Genomic DNA, 16,129 nt, shown 5'->3' with positions numbered 1-16,129 from the left:
CTGTCCTCAAGATATTCACAGCTTGTTGGGGAGAGAGCCTGGCACTATGAACCAATGAAAGCTCTTTGTAGACAGATGGGATTGTGGAGGCGGAGAGGCTAGCAGGGGGACTTGGTGATCCAGGGTTTCCAGAGTTACTACTCTCTCTTATAGAGAGAACACAGTTTCTGTAAGGATAGTTCAGTCCTTGCAAAGATGTCTTTAACTACAAGAGGCCCAGCCCTCTGGCTTTTGTCTCACCCAATTATTTCACTACCTTGTCTCTGTATATTATAAGTAGTTAGCTGGATTTGAGGTGGGGAGGGAGGAAGTGAGGGTGCCTGTGCTGTTTCTTACGCCTTGCATACCTTCCCTTCCCTCTTCCCTTCCCTCTTCTACACTGATTTCAGGTTCATCAGATACTTTATCAGTTGTTCTCTGTCCTTCAGCACAGTTCTCCATTTTTTAACTCCACAGTGAGACGATAAATGCTGTAAAAGCAGGAGTAGTGTCTTCATGCTTCTCTTATTTCCCCTGGGAGCAGTTTGTATGGTATAAAGAACATGGGTTTCATGAGTTCATGTCCTTTGTAGGGACATAGATGAAGCTGGAAACCATCATTCTCAGTAAACTATCGCAAGGACAAAAAACCAAACACCGCATGTTCTCACTCATAGGTGGGAACTGAACAATGAGAACTCATGGACACAGGAAGGGGAACATCACACTCCAGGGACTGTTGCGGGTTGGGGGGAAGGGGGAGTGGGGAGGGACAGCATTAGGAGATATACCTAATGCTAAATGACGAGTTAATGGGTGCAGCAAAACAACATGGCACATGGATACATATGTAACAAACCTGCACATTGTGCACACGTACCCTAAAACCTAAAGTATAAAAAAAAAAAAAAAAGAACATGGGTTTCTCAAGACAGGCTTAGCATTGAATCTCAGCATTACCACTTACCTTGGAATTTGGGCAGAATTTCCATATCTGTAAAATGGGATAACATAGGGCTTTCTCAACCTTAACATCATTGATGACATTTGGGGCTGAATGATTCTTTGTTGCGAGGGGTCATCCTGTGCAATGTAGAACCTTTAACGGTATCTCTGGCCTCCACCCACTAGCTGCCAGGAGCAGCACTGTCTCTCTCCAATCATGACAAAACTGCCTCCAGATGTTTGCCAAGCATCCCCTGTGGAGCAAAATTGCCCCCAGTTGAGAACCACTGGGATGGTGCTACCTATGGGGTATGCATCAGTCCTCCCAGGTCTGCATCTGGAACACAGTAGGCATTCAGTAATTCACCTAGCACTCAACACATTGTAGGTTGGTGAATTACATGGAGCTGTGTCTCTAGGTTTTAGCAGTTTGGGGTAGAAATGTTGTGGAACTCTCAGGTTGCCCACACAATGCACTAACAGAGTCACTGTCATTTTCTTAATTGCAGATTGATCTGGAGCCAGAAGGAAGAGTGTATGTGATCATCGATCTCTCAGGGTCGTCGGGTGAAGGTAGGAGAGTGTGACTTCTCATCCCTGTTTTCTTCCATTGGCCCTTTGCCTTCTGGGTCTCTTCTTTCCCTCCTTGGCTGGAACACATTATAGTGACATTTAATTAATTGGCATCCTTTAAAGGAAAAGGTTATTTTGAAGATGCTTACGCCTGTGTACAAAAAGGGACCAGCCATCTGTTAACTTTGGTGGAGCAGAGGGAAGATTTTGGACTTACCACGTGAGGCCAATAAAACGGGCGTTTTTGCATGCTGTGTGCAAGGCAGGCTTCAGTGGCAGGGCAGCCTCTCCCAGGAGGCTTGCGTGGGGTTTGTGTGTGTGTGGTGGGAAGGAAGTAAAACCAGTTGGTCTAACGGCATCCAGAAATGAAACAAATAAGGTGACAAACTTCAGAATCTTCTTTAGAGCTTTGATAGAAGTGGGACTTCTTTTACCAGTTCTTTACACAGACAAAAGCTCTGCTCTTGAAGAGAAATAATGGGGTGAGGGAACATCTGCTCCCCACTGACTGATTAGATGGCGTATTACACCCTCTTCCTCTTACACCCTCTTCTTTCAATCCTTTCTTTGCTCACTTAATACACTTAAGACCTTTTAAGGGTTTGCTGGGTGTTGAGGACTGAGCAGTCAAGGGAAGAAGGGAAGCCTAGAAAATAAAACCTTATCCAAACGGGAACAAGGAGATAGCAACCGACTTAAGCTCTAAGAAAGATTTGGAATTCGGCCGGAAATGTAGTTATTGTGGCCATCTTTTCTCTCCTACTCCTCCATCTGTGGGCAAGGGGACAGAACAGTTGGCTTTAATGCCATGGCAGGGATATTGGAAGACCATGTGTAGTTCCTCTTGGCAGTGAGAAACAAACAGTGTTTGGGGACTGTGTCCCAAAGGGAAAAATGGACACTCAGCTCTCTCAGCTCTCATGCCTGGAACACTTGGGCCTTTCAAAACATCTCCCCAGAATACTGGGGATCACAAGCTCGAAGTCACAATCCCACACACAGTCTCTAGTTTAAGGCTCAGTGATAGAAGGAAGGATTACATATTCAGTTAGTCAAATGATGTGCTTGACAGTGGTGCCTGATGATTTCCATTCAGCTAATTTATCACCCAATCTCAACAGGTATTCGGAAGAATTCAATAACTGTGTGTATATGGGGATTATAATAGAATTAGGCCCTCTTTTAATAGATCCCAATTATTTGGCATAGGTTTAAAACTTTAAACAGCCTTCTAAAATTGGTTGCTTACATTTCCTGCTCTTTATTGCAATTACATTTTGGCATTTCCAACTTCCCTTCTCTGCTCTCAGCTCTGAACTGCCCAGAATAGAACCTGTTGTAGAAGATTTGAGGATTTAACAATATTTCATATGAAATATTTAAGACCTACAAAAGGGCTTAAAGACAAATTAAATGAGCACCAGTGTGCCCACCGCCCCAAATAAGAATTAGAGCAAGCAGTGAGGTGAAGCTTTGTCCTTGCTTTTAACATAGCAAGTGATCCAAATTCACCAATCTTGATTTAAGGTTTTGCAGTGTGGCCTCCTGATTCTAGATACTGGTGAAACATTTTATGGGCAAAATCAATCCCCTTTTTTTCCTTACATAATCTGTGTGCAATATGATAATTAATTAAATATGTATTTCCTGTGCCAAGATGCTGAGCAACCAATGGGAGGCTGGGACTATTTTCTCTTTCTTTGAAAAGATAAATGACTTGCAAAATTATAGAAGACATCCTTTTTTACATTAGAGGGAAAGGAGATGGACAAATGAATGAATAAATAAATCAGAAGCAATTGATTTTTTTCTGCTTGCTTCTACAGCTTATTGCATGTGAATAGCCAAAGCAATTTTCACTGGGCTAAATTCTGAGTCTATTTTTTAAATCTCTTTCATCTAAAGAAAATAGAGTTTACTTCAGAAATGCTGACACATGCCAGAGTCTGTAAAGTGCTGGCGTGTGTTGCTCTGAAGAAAAGAAGACATTTTTCTACTCTTTTTTTTTTTTTTAAATTGCTGTTCTTGGACTTGGGATCCTGTCTTTAGATGGTGGGTAGGACTTTCAGTAATCCGTTCTGAGAAGCTGCTCTTGTTGTTTGTGTTTTACACGTCTGTTCTCCCAGTCCTGTTGCTGGGACTGTGAGGGTTCTTAGCCTGGAGGGGGTTTTGGAAGAGTTGGGAGGGCAAGAGGAGGCCCTAGAGAATGAGAAACCACCACATTTCATACCTAAACCATGTGAGATGGGTCTGGGGTGAAGCAAGTTGTCACAGCCATCCTCCTGGATTTACAGACTGTGGACTAAGTATTTTTTTTTTTTTTTTAGTGAAAATACCTAACTCTGCATTCTGTGAAAGGGAGAGAGTTGAAATGAGGCACAGCTGAAGTTTCACCACTCCATTATTCTGCCATCAAGCATCCCTTCAGTTCCCATCTCTCAAATGCTGCAGCCCCATCAATGGAAAAAAATACATTCATGGGAATTGCACAAAGTTTACAACACATGCAAATTCCAAGGAGCTCAGAGAGAGGTGTGGGGGTGAGATGGTGTGACTACACCCCCTTCTTCTAGGATGCGCCGAAGGATTCTTTTCCTTGCTCATATGCTGTTAGAAAGCTTGGGCGTTTATGTCTGCTAGAGCTGGAGCTAATGTGATTTCTAACTGTCTAATAAAATTCCACTGCTTGCATGTCCTGTGCAGTTCACTATAATGGAATCTGGCCGGTGTGTGTTTTGGCTAAACCAGGCATCCTAACCCCAGATGTAAGGGAGTCAGGCTGGATGACAGTTAAGGTCATTTCCGGCCATGTGATTTTATCCTTTGGTACAATTTGAATAGACATCTGTCAGAGCTCATGGCTGAGGGCTGGCTAATATGTACAGAAAAAAGGAGTTGCAAGAAATGGACTCGTTTTGACAGGTATGGTGCTAGGCACTTTACCTACATTATACCAAGTAGCAAACCTGCTCAAAATGCTCTTATGGGAAGCTCCAGTCTCAGTCCATGTTTTACTTACATCGTAAGTAATAATCACAGGGGTTCTGGTAAGCGTGGCACTCCAGGCTTTCCAGATGCTTAAATCAAAGCATAATTAGCCCAGGTAACAGAAGCATAAACAGCAATGTAATTCTCACCTGTGCAAATGATGGTTTCCTGCTGTGCCCATTTGTTAGAATTTCTTCCTTTGATATGATGTAATTTGCATTTTATTTCTTCTTTCTAATAATGTGGCAATGCCCCATGATTCACAGGCTTACCGATGAGAGATGGTCGGGGCCTGACCTGGGGACTGATAGGTTCTTCTTCCCATGCCTTGCACCTAGGTGTCATGCTCACCTGGGAGAGTTCTTCAGCATCTAAACCAACAATAGCAATAACAAGTAGGCCTCATTGGTATGTTTGGATCACCAAACTGTTTCTCCAACAAAATACAGAGGATACGAAGGAATAGGAATGATTTTTGCAACACATGCATCACAAATCATGCAGATAAGTCAAGTTCTGCAGGGATTGCATATTGTGGAAGCAGAAGAGCAGGGAACAGGAGGCACCCCGTTTCTTTCTGCAGCCACAGGCTGAAAGGGATCAGTCTTCTCTGTGGGACTCAACAGATAGAGGAGAAAGAGCACAGCCTTAGGAGTCCTTCAGACCTGGATTGAAATCCTGGCTCTAGTGTTTAGTAGCTTAGAGCCTCAGATTTCTCACCCACAACACGGGGATAATGGTGCCTATGGTAGGTACTAGGCCAGGATTGTCATAAGAACAGTGCTTTGGTACAGTGCCCTCGCATGTAAGAGATGCTCAGTAAATATCATGAAGCCTTGGAGACCTGAGGGCAGAGAGGTTGGCATAGCTCTACCCAGTGCCCATGAAGGAGCATCAGGCAGGGTATTGAGGGAAACTGTTCGAGGGTAGGTTTCTGACGCTGGGATGGGACATGTTCACAAGGGCCAAGAACAGAGCAAGGTACCAAAGAGGCGACTTAACAGTAATCTATCTGGCAGGGACTGTGAGATTGCTTTCTGCAGAGTTCAGGCCTTGCCTCAGTTTTGCCTATTGTCACTCTATTTATTCCTTACCCTCTCCCAAGTAAAGTAATTCCTGGAAGGACATTCTCTAGCATCCCTGAGCCACTCATTTGCATTCCATGGCCCTTAATGCTAGAGGCTTCTCCTTGTCAGAGCCTGGACTTGTCCCATCCCTGCTCAGTGTGGACCAGAACCTGTGGTCCCTATCCTCTCATTCCAGCCCTTGGGTAAAAGGCCTTTAAATATTTGAAGACAGTTATTCAGTATCTCTTTTTTCAGGCTGAATCAATCAAATCCCTTAACCTTTCAGAAGGGATATTTTAGAAATCTTAACTCATCTTTGCAACCTCTTCTGGACTTTTTTCAAGTTGCACAGACAGACGTGATCAAACCAGCTTTGCCTGATTCTGAAATAATAACATGTGTAGAGCTCTTAGCTTTACCAAGTGCCCAGCGGTATTACCTCCATGTGGGAGACGGTGAAATTGAGAGGTCAGGTGATGTGCTCCAGGCCAAAAGGTGGATTATGAGACCCTGCTGGGTCCAGACCCCAGGCCACAATCCAGGTCCTGCTTCCAATCATGGCCCCAATAATGAGTTTGCCACATGGCAGTGATTCCCCACCCCACCCCTTGTTCGATCTTTTTATTTTAGTTCTTTTCTTCAGAAAGCTTTTTATAGAATATAAAGCCAAAGTTCTTCCTTTGAATCCAAAGGTGACCAGAGAGTCTCTTTCATAAATAAGCAGATCCCTTTTCCACTGTGTTAGAAATAAAAGCTCTTTTGGTCAAGGTTGGATCCTTCTCAGGTTGTCTGTAATGTAGATCCATAGCTAAGTCTTGGTCTGAAACTAGACCTGACTCAAATCTCAGCAGGTTAGTAATTTTTCCTACTGACCTGCCCTCCTTGCTAGAGATGTTAGTTTTGTACTTGAAGACTCTGAGTGCATAGCAGGCATTAGAACAATACCTCCAGGGTTGAAATCAAAGTGAAAGGGGTTTTTCTCTTGAAACTCTGTCTTAGCCAGTGGGCAGGATACATATCGACAGGTTCTCTCAGATTCGAGCCCCACTGGAGCTTCAATTCATAAGAGTTTTACCTCTTTTCTTCTAAATTCTATGTTAATAATCCAATGTCTTCTAATTAGTAGAAAATTAAAAAGAACCATTCATTCAAATGACCAGTAGTTACCAATTCATTTTTTTTTTCTTTTTTTGAGATGGAGTCTTGCTCTGTCACCCAGGCTGGAGTGTGGCAGCAGGATCTTGGCTTACTGCAACCTTTGCCTCCTGGGTTCAAGTGATTATCCTGCCTCAGCCTCCTGAGTAGCTGGGACTACAGGCATGCACCACCATGCCTGGTTAATTTTTGTATTTTTAGTAGAGACAGGGTTTTGCCATGTTGGCCAGGCTGGTCTCGAACTCCTGACTTCATGTGACCCACCCACCTCGGCCTCCCAAGGTGCTGGGATTACAGGTGTGAGTCACCGTGTCCAACCTACCAATGCATTTCAACAAATGTGCCCAGCTTTGTGTCTGTGCTGGGTTTGGGGAATGGAGAGTGGAGAAGGAAGTAGAAAATGGGAGATGGCATTCACAAGAAGTGTAAAACCCTTTGCCTTCAAGGAGCTTGCAATTCAATTAGGCACCCTAGACTTGCAGGATGAAAGCATTAGAGAACAATGCAAGGCATTGTGTGTTTGATTAGGTGTTACCAAGACTTCTCCAAGTAGGAATAAGTCAGGACCAGAATAACCCAGGAAAACTTTAAGAAAGAGGCAAGGCTTGGGATGGAAAGGAAAGGATAGGCAGGCTGGATTGGCAGGGAAGAAGTGGAGAGACCATTGTGAGTGGAGGGAATCGTGTCATCATTATCAAAGACAGCTTTGAAGCCTTTATTTTTGGGGATGGCTGGATAGACAGGATAAGTTAAACAGATGCAGTGTGAGCTCTCTAGGAGCATCCAAACAAAGGCAGTCGTCAGTGTTGCAGACAGAAATTTTCACGCTTGCAAACGAGAATGAAATGCCTTAAATGTTTAAACTGTCTGAAGATTGAAGGCAGTTCCTTCTGGGTGTGACTTCTGGGTCAAGTCTCTCTCCCACCATGACCTACAATGGGAAGGAGTGTTCTAGGTCAGGTTTGGTCAAGTCTGGGACACTGGGCAGAGCACATTTTACAACTATGACACTGAGGCATTTAGAAGATCAAGCCCAGGTACAGGCATCCCATCGTGGTCTTTGTGGTCTTTTCTCGCTTAGTAACCTCATAGAGTCCCATAGCAATCCCTGTACCATCCTCAGCATTCTCTTCCTCTCCAGCCTTTCGAAAGTGCCCCACAATCAAGCCCAGATACTCCCACGCTTTCTCTTTTCAAATTCTGTTCAGTCTTTAATAAGAAATGTCACTTGAGAAGTTAAGGAGAGCCTCCAGCTTCCCAAACAGGGGACCTCAAAGCCAGACACCAGCTCCAAGGTGCTGATCAGGCTCCCTCACATGTCGTGCCTTACGCAATGAGATCCTGATCCTGTTCGCCACACAGACTCCCTAGACGTGCATGGACATGTCAGATCCCCTGGCAGTGCATGGAGTCCAGAAAACAACAAAATAACAAAATCCAGATGTTCAACAACATTGATCTTACAATATGCACCCCACGTTACCACACCCCACCCCGGCATAACTTCTTCCTGTGGCTGATTCTCAGACCCAGGGAGCAAGCCTTTGTGTCTTGGGATTTTTGGCTCTATTTTTGGTCCCGATGGAATAAATTCTTGTTCCTAGAAGTGACTATATGTACCAGATGAGACCAAGGGGATCAGCTGGAAAACAGTGAGCACCAAGCCCCATCAAGGAGTTTATATTGTCACAAAGAGACATCGCTAAGATGCTTGGTGAGACATAAGCCAAGAAACCCTCATTTCCTTCCAAATAGCCTCTAGATTCACAGCAGTTCCTCTGAAATGAATCATCCATGGTTAACAACACCAAATGCCAACCATTAGCAGATGAGAAACAGAACTGAATCTTGAGTGTTTGGAGAGCAGAGCTCTTTTGATCACAACTAGAGCCTCCTTCCCCTCTGCCATTGCAGGAGCATAGATATATATTTCCTTTTGACTGGTGTGCCTGTCTTACTAATAAAATAATTGAAGGAAGAATAGTTACATTGAAGAAATAAGCTTATTGGAAAGGTGGATTTCTAATAGATCCTTGGTCAAGAAGTGGGTCCCACATGGCCTCTAGTTCTATCTCTATTGTCTTGCTGTGTATCATTTCTATGTCCTATAAAGAAGATTGTTTCTGGAAATTCCTGTTTGCAGCTGAGATCATACTGGCTCAAAATGGGTTCTAATTTAATCATTTATTGTTGTTGATGTCTTCATGATTTGGCTTAAAAGAAAGGGTATTTCCATTCATTTAACCTAATTTAGAGTTGTTTGTCTTTCAGGACCAATTACTTTATTCTTTTATCCAGTTGAAAATGGCCAGTGCTAACAGTTTTATTGATTTTCCTTATTACTTAGCTTTGTTGAAACATGCACGTTTTCACAAGCAAGTGCATTCACCATTTTTAATCGAGCTGTTGACACTGGGGCTTTTATCTTTGTCCTTCATTTAAACCTTTGGTGTGAGCTCATAGGGGCCAGTGTAGGGGTGTACGTGTGCCCATGTGCACACAGGTGAGAATGAATGTCTCTGAATCACCTATTCTGTCTCCCCCTCATCTTCCGTTTCTTCAGTTGGAAGCATCATTTATTTGCTTATGTAATATATACGAGGCCCTGGAGATGTAGAGCTAATGAACACAGTGCCTGCTGTCAGGAAGCTCATGCTCTGCTAGAAGGAGGCAAGCAATAGACCAGTAAGCACCATCGTGTGTTTTAGCTGTTGGGTAGCTACTGGTAGGGCAGGATGCTGTGGGACCACCGAGGAGCCTCCCTTCTATTTACAGGCTCTGCTGTGAGTAGGCAGTCAGTAAATGACAGCCACAAACACTTCCACGTGATCACTGATCCACATGGCAACCCTGAAATGCAGGTACCAACAGTTATCCTCTTTCCTTGGTTGAGGAAATAGTGCCACTGCCCACTGAAGATTCATTTGAACAGGAGATAAAATAAAGAGGGACTAGGACTTGATTGACCACAATTTGAACTTTTCAGGAAAACATGTGATGTATACATTGACTCATTCAACATATGGCTGTTGGGCACTTTCTGTATGCTAGTTACTCTTCTCAGAACTGCGGACACAGAAGTGAATAATAGAAACAGAAATTCCTGCGCTCATGGGGCTTACATTCAAGTGGATATGCTTGTGTGTGTTTGGGAGGGGTATGTGCGTGTGTTTGTAGGCTGTCTCTGCAAGGGTACACAGCAGATTGAGAACAGTTGCTGTCTCTGGGGAAAGGAAAGGGAAGATTTGGAAAGGAGGAGACATTTCTTGTCAAGCTTACTATTTTGTTTTTCTTTCCCATGTATGTGCATGAGCTATTAATTTTTTTATTACTTAGAAATTTTGAAAAAAAATTGAATTATATAGAAATGTGACCATTCCCATTCACACAGTGACTTGCCCATGGCCAGAGGCTACAAGAGGCTCCAGCAAACCCTGCCAGAGGGGAGTGACTCACTGAATCCACAGAACACCATGTCTAATGACAGGGAACTCCACAAAGAATGCTCTCCATTCATTTATTGCTTGATAGACACCTCTAATGTATAAAGGGCTATGTTGAAATTCGGGATTCCCTCGGGCTATGCCTGTCACCGAGGACTGAGTGCTCCTGCCATGGAGAGGCAGGTGGGCCAGGTGGGCCAGGTGACCTGGGCTTCCGCAAAGTGGGTGATGCAAAACCCCCTCAGAGCAGTAACTCCAGGAACCCCTTGCCTCCACCTGCCAGCCCTGCCTGCACCTCGCTGGACAGACAATCCCACTGTGGCGTTTCTGATGGCAGCATTTTCCAGCATTTAGCCTCTGCTGGTACTTGTCCCAAACTTGGTCATCTCCCCAGACAGAGTGCTTTCATTAGCTCTGCCCTTCTACCCAGCTAAGTAGGGCAAGTCAGCTGCCAATGGGTCATATCTACTTTCCAGGCATTCAAGTTTGTGTGTTTCCTGACATTGAAAATAATGGTGATGTTTAGTTCAAGGGGAGAAATGTTCTCTGCAACAAAAACCCATGACCTCTACTATTAGCCAAGTGTGAATTTGTTTTAAACTGTTTAAAAAAGTTAACTCAAGGGAAGTTAAATTTACTTTCAGGTGTATCCATCTGGTAGTGGGTTCTGCATTGTAGTTCCTGCACCATAATTAGTTAATTACTTGATTGACCGATTCATTCAACAGATGTATACTGAGAGTCTATTGCCTGCCCAGGCACCATGCTAAGAGCTGACGAAACAAAGATGAAAAAGACATAGGTCCTGCCCTCTAGGAGCTCTCAAGCCAGGAGATGTCCAGCAACAAGTCATTTACTCTACTTGGGTCCCACTGGCCTGCTCTGTATACAGAGAGGGGTGGCGCTCAGGGCTTCTAGCTCTGTAGTTCTGAGTCAAAACCAAGAGAGGTCTGCATACAGCTGGGCACCTGGAAGGGGGAAGTGGGAGATAATAAAAATGTTCAAGCCAGATCTCAATGCAGAAATTATTTTATTTAAGTCTAAATGGATCTGCCAGATAGGTTTTATCATCCCTCTTTTACGTATTGGAAAAATGAGGCTTAAAAAGCTTAAGAATGTGAATTGCCTGGAGAACCTGTAAAAATGGAGATTCTGACTCAGGGAGCCCAGGATGGGTGCTGAGATTCTGCATTGCTAACCAGCTCCCAGGAGATGCCTGTGCTGCTGGTCCCTGAACCACACTTGGAGTAGCAGGAGACTGGAAGCCTTGAGATGTTCCACCTCTGAAGCATGCTGAGCAGGCACCAGCTCCTACTTGATGGAAAACTAAGAAGGAAATGTGCAGATTTTTCTTTCTCGAGTCCCGATCATTTAGTCCTTCTCAAAATCAATGCCTTCGAATCCTTTTCTATTTGGAATCTTCTGTCTCCCCATTCTCCTTTCTTATGGAGAAAGGAGTTGAGAAGGCATCAGTGTTGTTAGAGAGCTGGGAAATGCCCAGGCCTTGGTTTTTGACTTCTGGCTTTCATAGTTTTCAGTTTCCATTTTGAGAAGGTCAAAATGGACAACATCAGTGTTCTTCCAAGATGAGAACAAGAAGCAATTATACCAGGAAAACAAAGCGCTAAGTAACCCTTTTAAAAGCAACCAGTCAGGATATTGAATTTTTGTTTTTGTGTTTGTTTTTCTATAAATATCCTGAAGTATTGAGTGGTGCCTGAATTTGATCCCACTGTGCTAATTTTTTCCTGGTTCCTGGGGCTTTAATTAAAATAACTCACCCAGGGACCTTGCTAGAACTTACCTCTGTGTGATCTCCCCTGAGGTAGGCAGATCGCACGTGCTTTTTATGGAAGGGGAAATGCAGAGTTCTGGATTAGGTGCTGCGTACACAGTAGGGGCATAATTTTTACTTGCTGGATGAATGAATGCATGTCTAAATGAAAATAACAGGAAAAACTGTCACTTTTAAAGGAAACTACTGCGATAAACAAGGTGTTTGGACGGACTGCTTTGGATAATTGGTTGTTTCCTATTCCACTGTACAATCAATTTCATGAGTGGGCAGGGATCTGAATGTTTAAGCTTACTGTACCGGATACTTACTAGGGACTTTCCAATGCCACAGGGCCCGCATGCACACCAAGTCCCCAGTTACAAAACCCTGTCCTCTCCCTGTTTATTTAGCTACTTCTTTATTCTCAAGTTTGCCACCTCCTGGGAGCCTTCCCACACACGAGCCCATCCCACCAGCATTCCCCTGGTTCATGACACTGGATTTGCCCCCACGCTCCTCTGTGTCTTTCTGTACAACCATGTACTCACATATTTATGTTGTACCTATAATTGGATTCCAGGTTGTGCCCTGCTTGCCCCATCTAAGGGCACGAGTCATTCAAGGGCAGAGGTTCTTGTACTGGTCCAGAACTGAGACCTGGCCCGGTGCAGTGTGAATCCCTGCTGGCCTCACAATGTGGCATTGCTGAGCCGGGAGAACCATCCTACCATTCTGACTACACAAAACAAGTTTGGGGACAAGGACTGTCCCTGTACTTGGGGCCTCAGTCCAGTGGGGAACCAGACCTAGAGACAGACCACCAAAACCCAGTGTGAAACAGGTTACCATAGGGAGGCATGGATTAAGTCTATGGGGGTCTTGCTTATTCCAGGGCCTCAATAGCACTGGGCACAAGACCCCCAACTGGCTACACTGAATTAGCATTAGGTGGCTTCATGATGAGGTATAGTGGGAGGAATCCTTGTATTAAAATAAGAAGCTTGGATTCTGTTCCTAGCTGCTACTAAATAACCTATTAAAGGTAAACAAATTGTTGAGTATTTCTGACCTTCAACAGGATTGCAAGGAAAGCATTAAGATGCAATGGTTCAGCCAATGCTCAGAATTTCGAATTCTCAGATTGAAGACTTTCCGAATACAGGCGTGAGTCCATGAGAAAGTTTCCTAATCTCTCCTTACACTTACCACCAGGGAGCCAGACCCAATTATTCTTGGCCAAAGAACAGGAGCCTTAATATTAATAGTAGATGAGACCTGGCAGGTGTCTTAGAAACTTAAAGTGTGGCCAAGTGGAATAGAGAGAGAACTTATTCTGTGGCTCCTCTTGCAGCTTTGGGATGACAAGGGTTACAAGGAGTTATAGGGAGGCAGATTTCAGCTTAGTTTCATGTATGGAAAAAGTCTCCAATAAGCAGAGCTCACCAGCAGTTAAATACACTCAGGCAGTAAGTAAGGAGCTCTCCATCTCTGGAGGTATTCAAGGAGAGACCAAATGAGCATTTTGAAATATCGTAGAACAAATTTATATATTAGCTGGAGGGCTGTATTGGATAATTGCAGTTCTTTTTTCTGGTTTTGATGAACCAGTGTTTCCATTTGTTCTATTACAAGACTATTCTTCTAATGATCTTTTGTAAGATCTGGATGTAACAAATAACTTCCATAAATATATACAAGTGGAAGCTGATAAGGCAGTGTTTATTTTATTTTTTAAAAATCCAAGGCTTACACTGTAAGAAGGTAGAGAAAAAGAGTGTATGAAATAAAGGAAAAGGGAAAAAGTTGGATCTTAGCAGGTATTTACAGAATAGTTAAAAATCTTACAAATTTAGGCAAAAATGGAAATGTTAAAATTTGAACCTTGTTCCCAAAGAACTAGGGAAGCTCCCTATTTGAATGAACCCCCAATTGTGTGAACCCTTCCTAAGAAGAGTTTTCAGAAGTGAAAAAGTCTGTAACATCCGGATTTGCTCCTTAATGTCTCTCTCGTGTAGCTGCACATGTGGAGTTTGTTAAAACGCAGTGCATTGGTGTGTGTCCGGGAACAGGTCCATCTAGGAGAAAGGGAAATGGCAACACAAGCCCTTGACTTTAGGGGAAACATCCTTTCATCGTGCTTGCTCGTATATGCTGTGAAGTAAGGATTTTCTCCTCAAACTTAGGAGAGTATTGTCTGGAAGCCACAGGAATAGAAAGAGACTGAGGTTTCTTTGAGAAGAATTTAGCTTCTTAGCTTGAGAAGGGGTTTTGTTTGGGGTAGAAAGCTTCTCACTACAGTGGGTGATGTATTGCCATATATGGGCTGAACAGTGTTTTGCCCCTGTGAGGTGGGGCACAGTAAGGCTGTTGCCTGCTGCCCCTAACACTGACCTACCTTCTGTCTTTGCTTGAGATTTTGCCTTCAGGGCTTTCATGATGATGATGGTTTAAAGTCTCTGTGTGCATTACAAGGCCAACCCTCCCTTCCCTCAACAAACAAAAACAAAACCCTTATAGAAAGATGGAATCCTAAGCCTTTCTTTCTTTCTTTTAAAAAATTTTTTAAATTATAATTGATACATAATAATTGCATATATTTCTGGGATACAGTGTATTGTATATATTTCTGGGGTTTCAATGCATGTGTACATAGCATAGTGATCAACTCAAGGTAATTACCATATCCCCCTCTCTAAACATTTATCGTTTGTTTCTTTCTTTCGTTTCTTTCTTTCTTTCTTTCTTTCTTTCTTTCTTTCTTTCTTTCTTTCTTTCTTTCTTTCTTTCTTCTCTTTCCTTTCTTTCTTTTCTTTTCTTTTCTTTCTTTCTTTTTTTCTTTCTTTCTTTTTGAGATAGAGTCTTACTCTGTCACCCAGGCTGGAGTGCAGTGGTACAGTCTCCCCTCACTGCAGCCTCTGCCTCTCGGGTTCAAGTGATTCTCGTGCCTCAGCCTCCTGAGTAGCTGGGATTACAGGCATCTGCCACCACGCCCGGTTAACTTTTATATTTTTGGTAGAGACGGGTTTTCTCCATGTTGGTCAGGCTAGTCTTGAATCCTGATGTCAAGTGATCCATCCACCTCAGCCTCCCAAAGTTCTTGGATTACAGGCGTGAGCCACATGCCTGGCCCATTTATCATTTCTTCCTGTTAATAGCATTCGAGGTTCTCTCTTCTAGCTCTCTTGATACATATGACACGTTGTTATTCGCTGTAGTCATGCTACTGTATAATAGAACAGGAAAACTTATTCTTCCTGTCTAACTGTAACTTTGTACCCATCGACCAATTTCCCTCCATCCCCCCTGCCTTCTATTTTCCCCATCCTCTGGTAGCCACTATTTTACTCTCTATTTCTATGAGATCAACTTTTTAAGATTCCACCTATGAGTGAGATCACGCAGTGTTTGTCTTTCTGTGCCTGGCTTATTTCACTTAACATAATGTGCTCCAGGTTCATCATGTTGCTGCAAGTGACAGGATTTCATTATGTTTTATGGCTAAATAATATTCCATTGTGCTGATGTACCACATTTTCTTTGTCCATTCATCATTAGATGGGAATTCAGGTTGATTCCCTATCTTGGCTGTTGTGAATAGTGCTGCAGTAAACGTGAGTGTGCAGATGTCTCTTTGACATTTGATTTCATTTCTTTTGGATATATACCCAGTAGTGGGATTGCTGGATCATATGGTAGTTCTATTTTAATTTTGTGAGGAACTTCTGTACTGCTTTCCATAGTGGCTGTACTAATAAAGGACCAACAGCTAGGTTTGTAGGCAGCTGGTTCCCTAAGTTGCACGTGATGCTTTCTAAAAATGCTTCTGGAAGTCAAAGGAGTGAAAGTTGAATAATTCAGTTGAACATTATCATGGAGGATTCCATTACCAGAAAACTAAAATGCATTATAAAATCCCCTCACTATGTCTCATTGTTCAGAAACAATTTCTGGTAATATTTCCAGCAGTTTGTTCTTTAAAAGAGTTTTTAAAAAATGTTCACATGATCATCTGGGCAGCCTGTCAACCTGCTTAAGTTCTGGAAGGGCCCAGCTGAGGCTAAAGCTTTGACGATGTGCCCTATTAGCCTGTATACTCTGAAGTAGATCTATCGCTCTCATCGCAAGGGCCAACATTTTAATTTTTTTTCTAATTCATTATTTCGATGGATTGATTTGTTTGTTTAGTTACTTATTTTAGACAT

At 43.1% G+C, this 16,129-nt stretch overlaps 1 protein-coding gene across 3 annotated transcripts in view; it reads left to right on the top strand.

Moving 5' to 3' along the window:
* Positions 1 to 16,129, top strand: part of PRKCE (protein kinase C epsilon) — a 531,054-nt gene that overhangs the window by 188,973 nt on the left and 325,952 nt on the right. For all 3 annotated transcript variants that reach the window (XM_003262805.4, XM_030799764.1, XM_030799765.1), the window contains exon 2: positions 1,434 to 1,497. In XM_003262805.4, coding sequence (XP_003262853.1) covers positions 1,434 to 1,497 — 64 coding nt within the window. The remainder of the gene's footprint in view (positions 1 to 1,433; positions 1,498 to 16,129) is intronic.

The sequence above is a fragment of the Nomascus leucogenys genome, chromosome 19 (genome assembly GCF_006542625.1).
Source record: "Nomascus leucogenys isolate Asia chromosome 19, Asia_NLE_v1, whole genome shotgun sequence".
Classification (NCBI taxonomy): domain Eukaryota; kingdom Metazoa; phylum Chordata; class Mammalia; order Primates; family Hylobatidae; genus Nomascus; species Nomascus leucogenys.
Note: the sequence above shows the minus strand (reverse complement) of the source record. Positions and strands in the feature narration are given on the sequence as shown.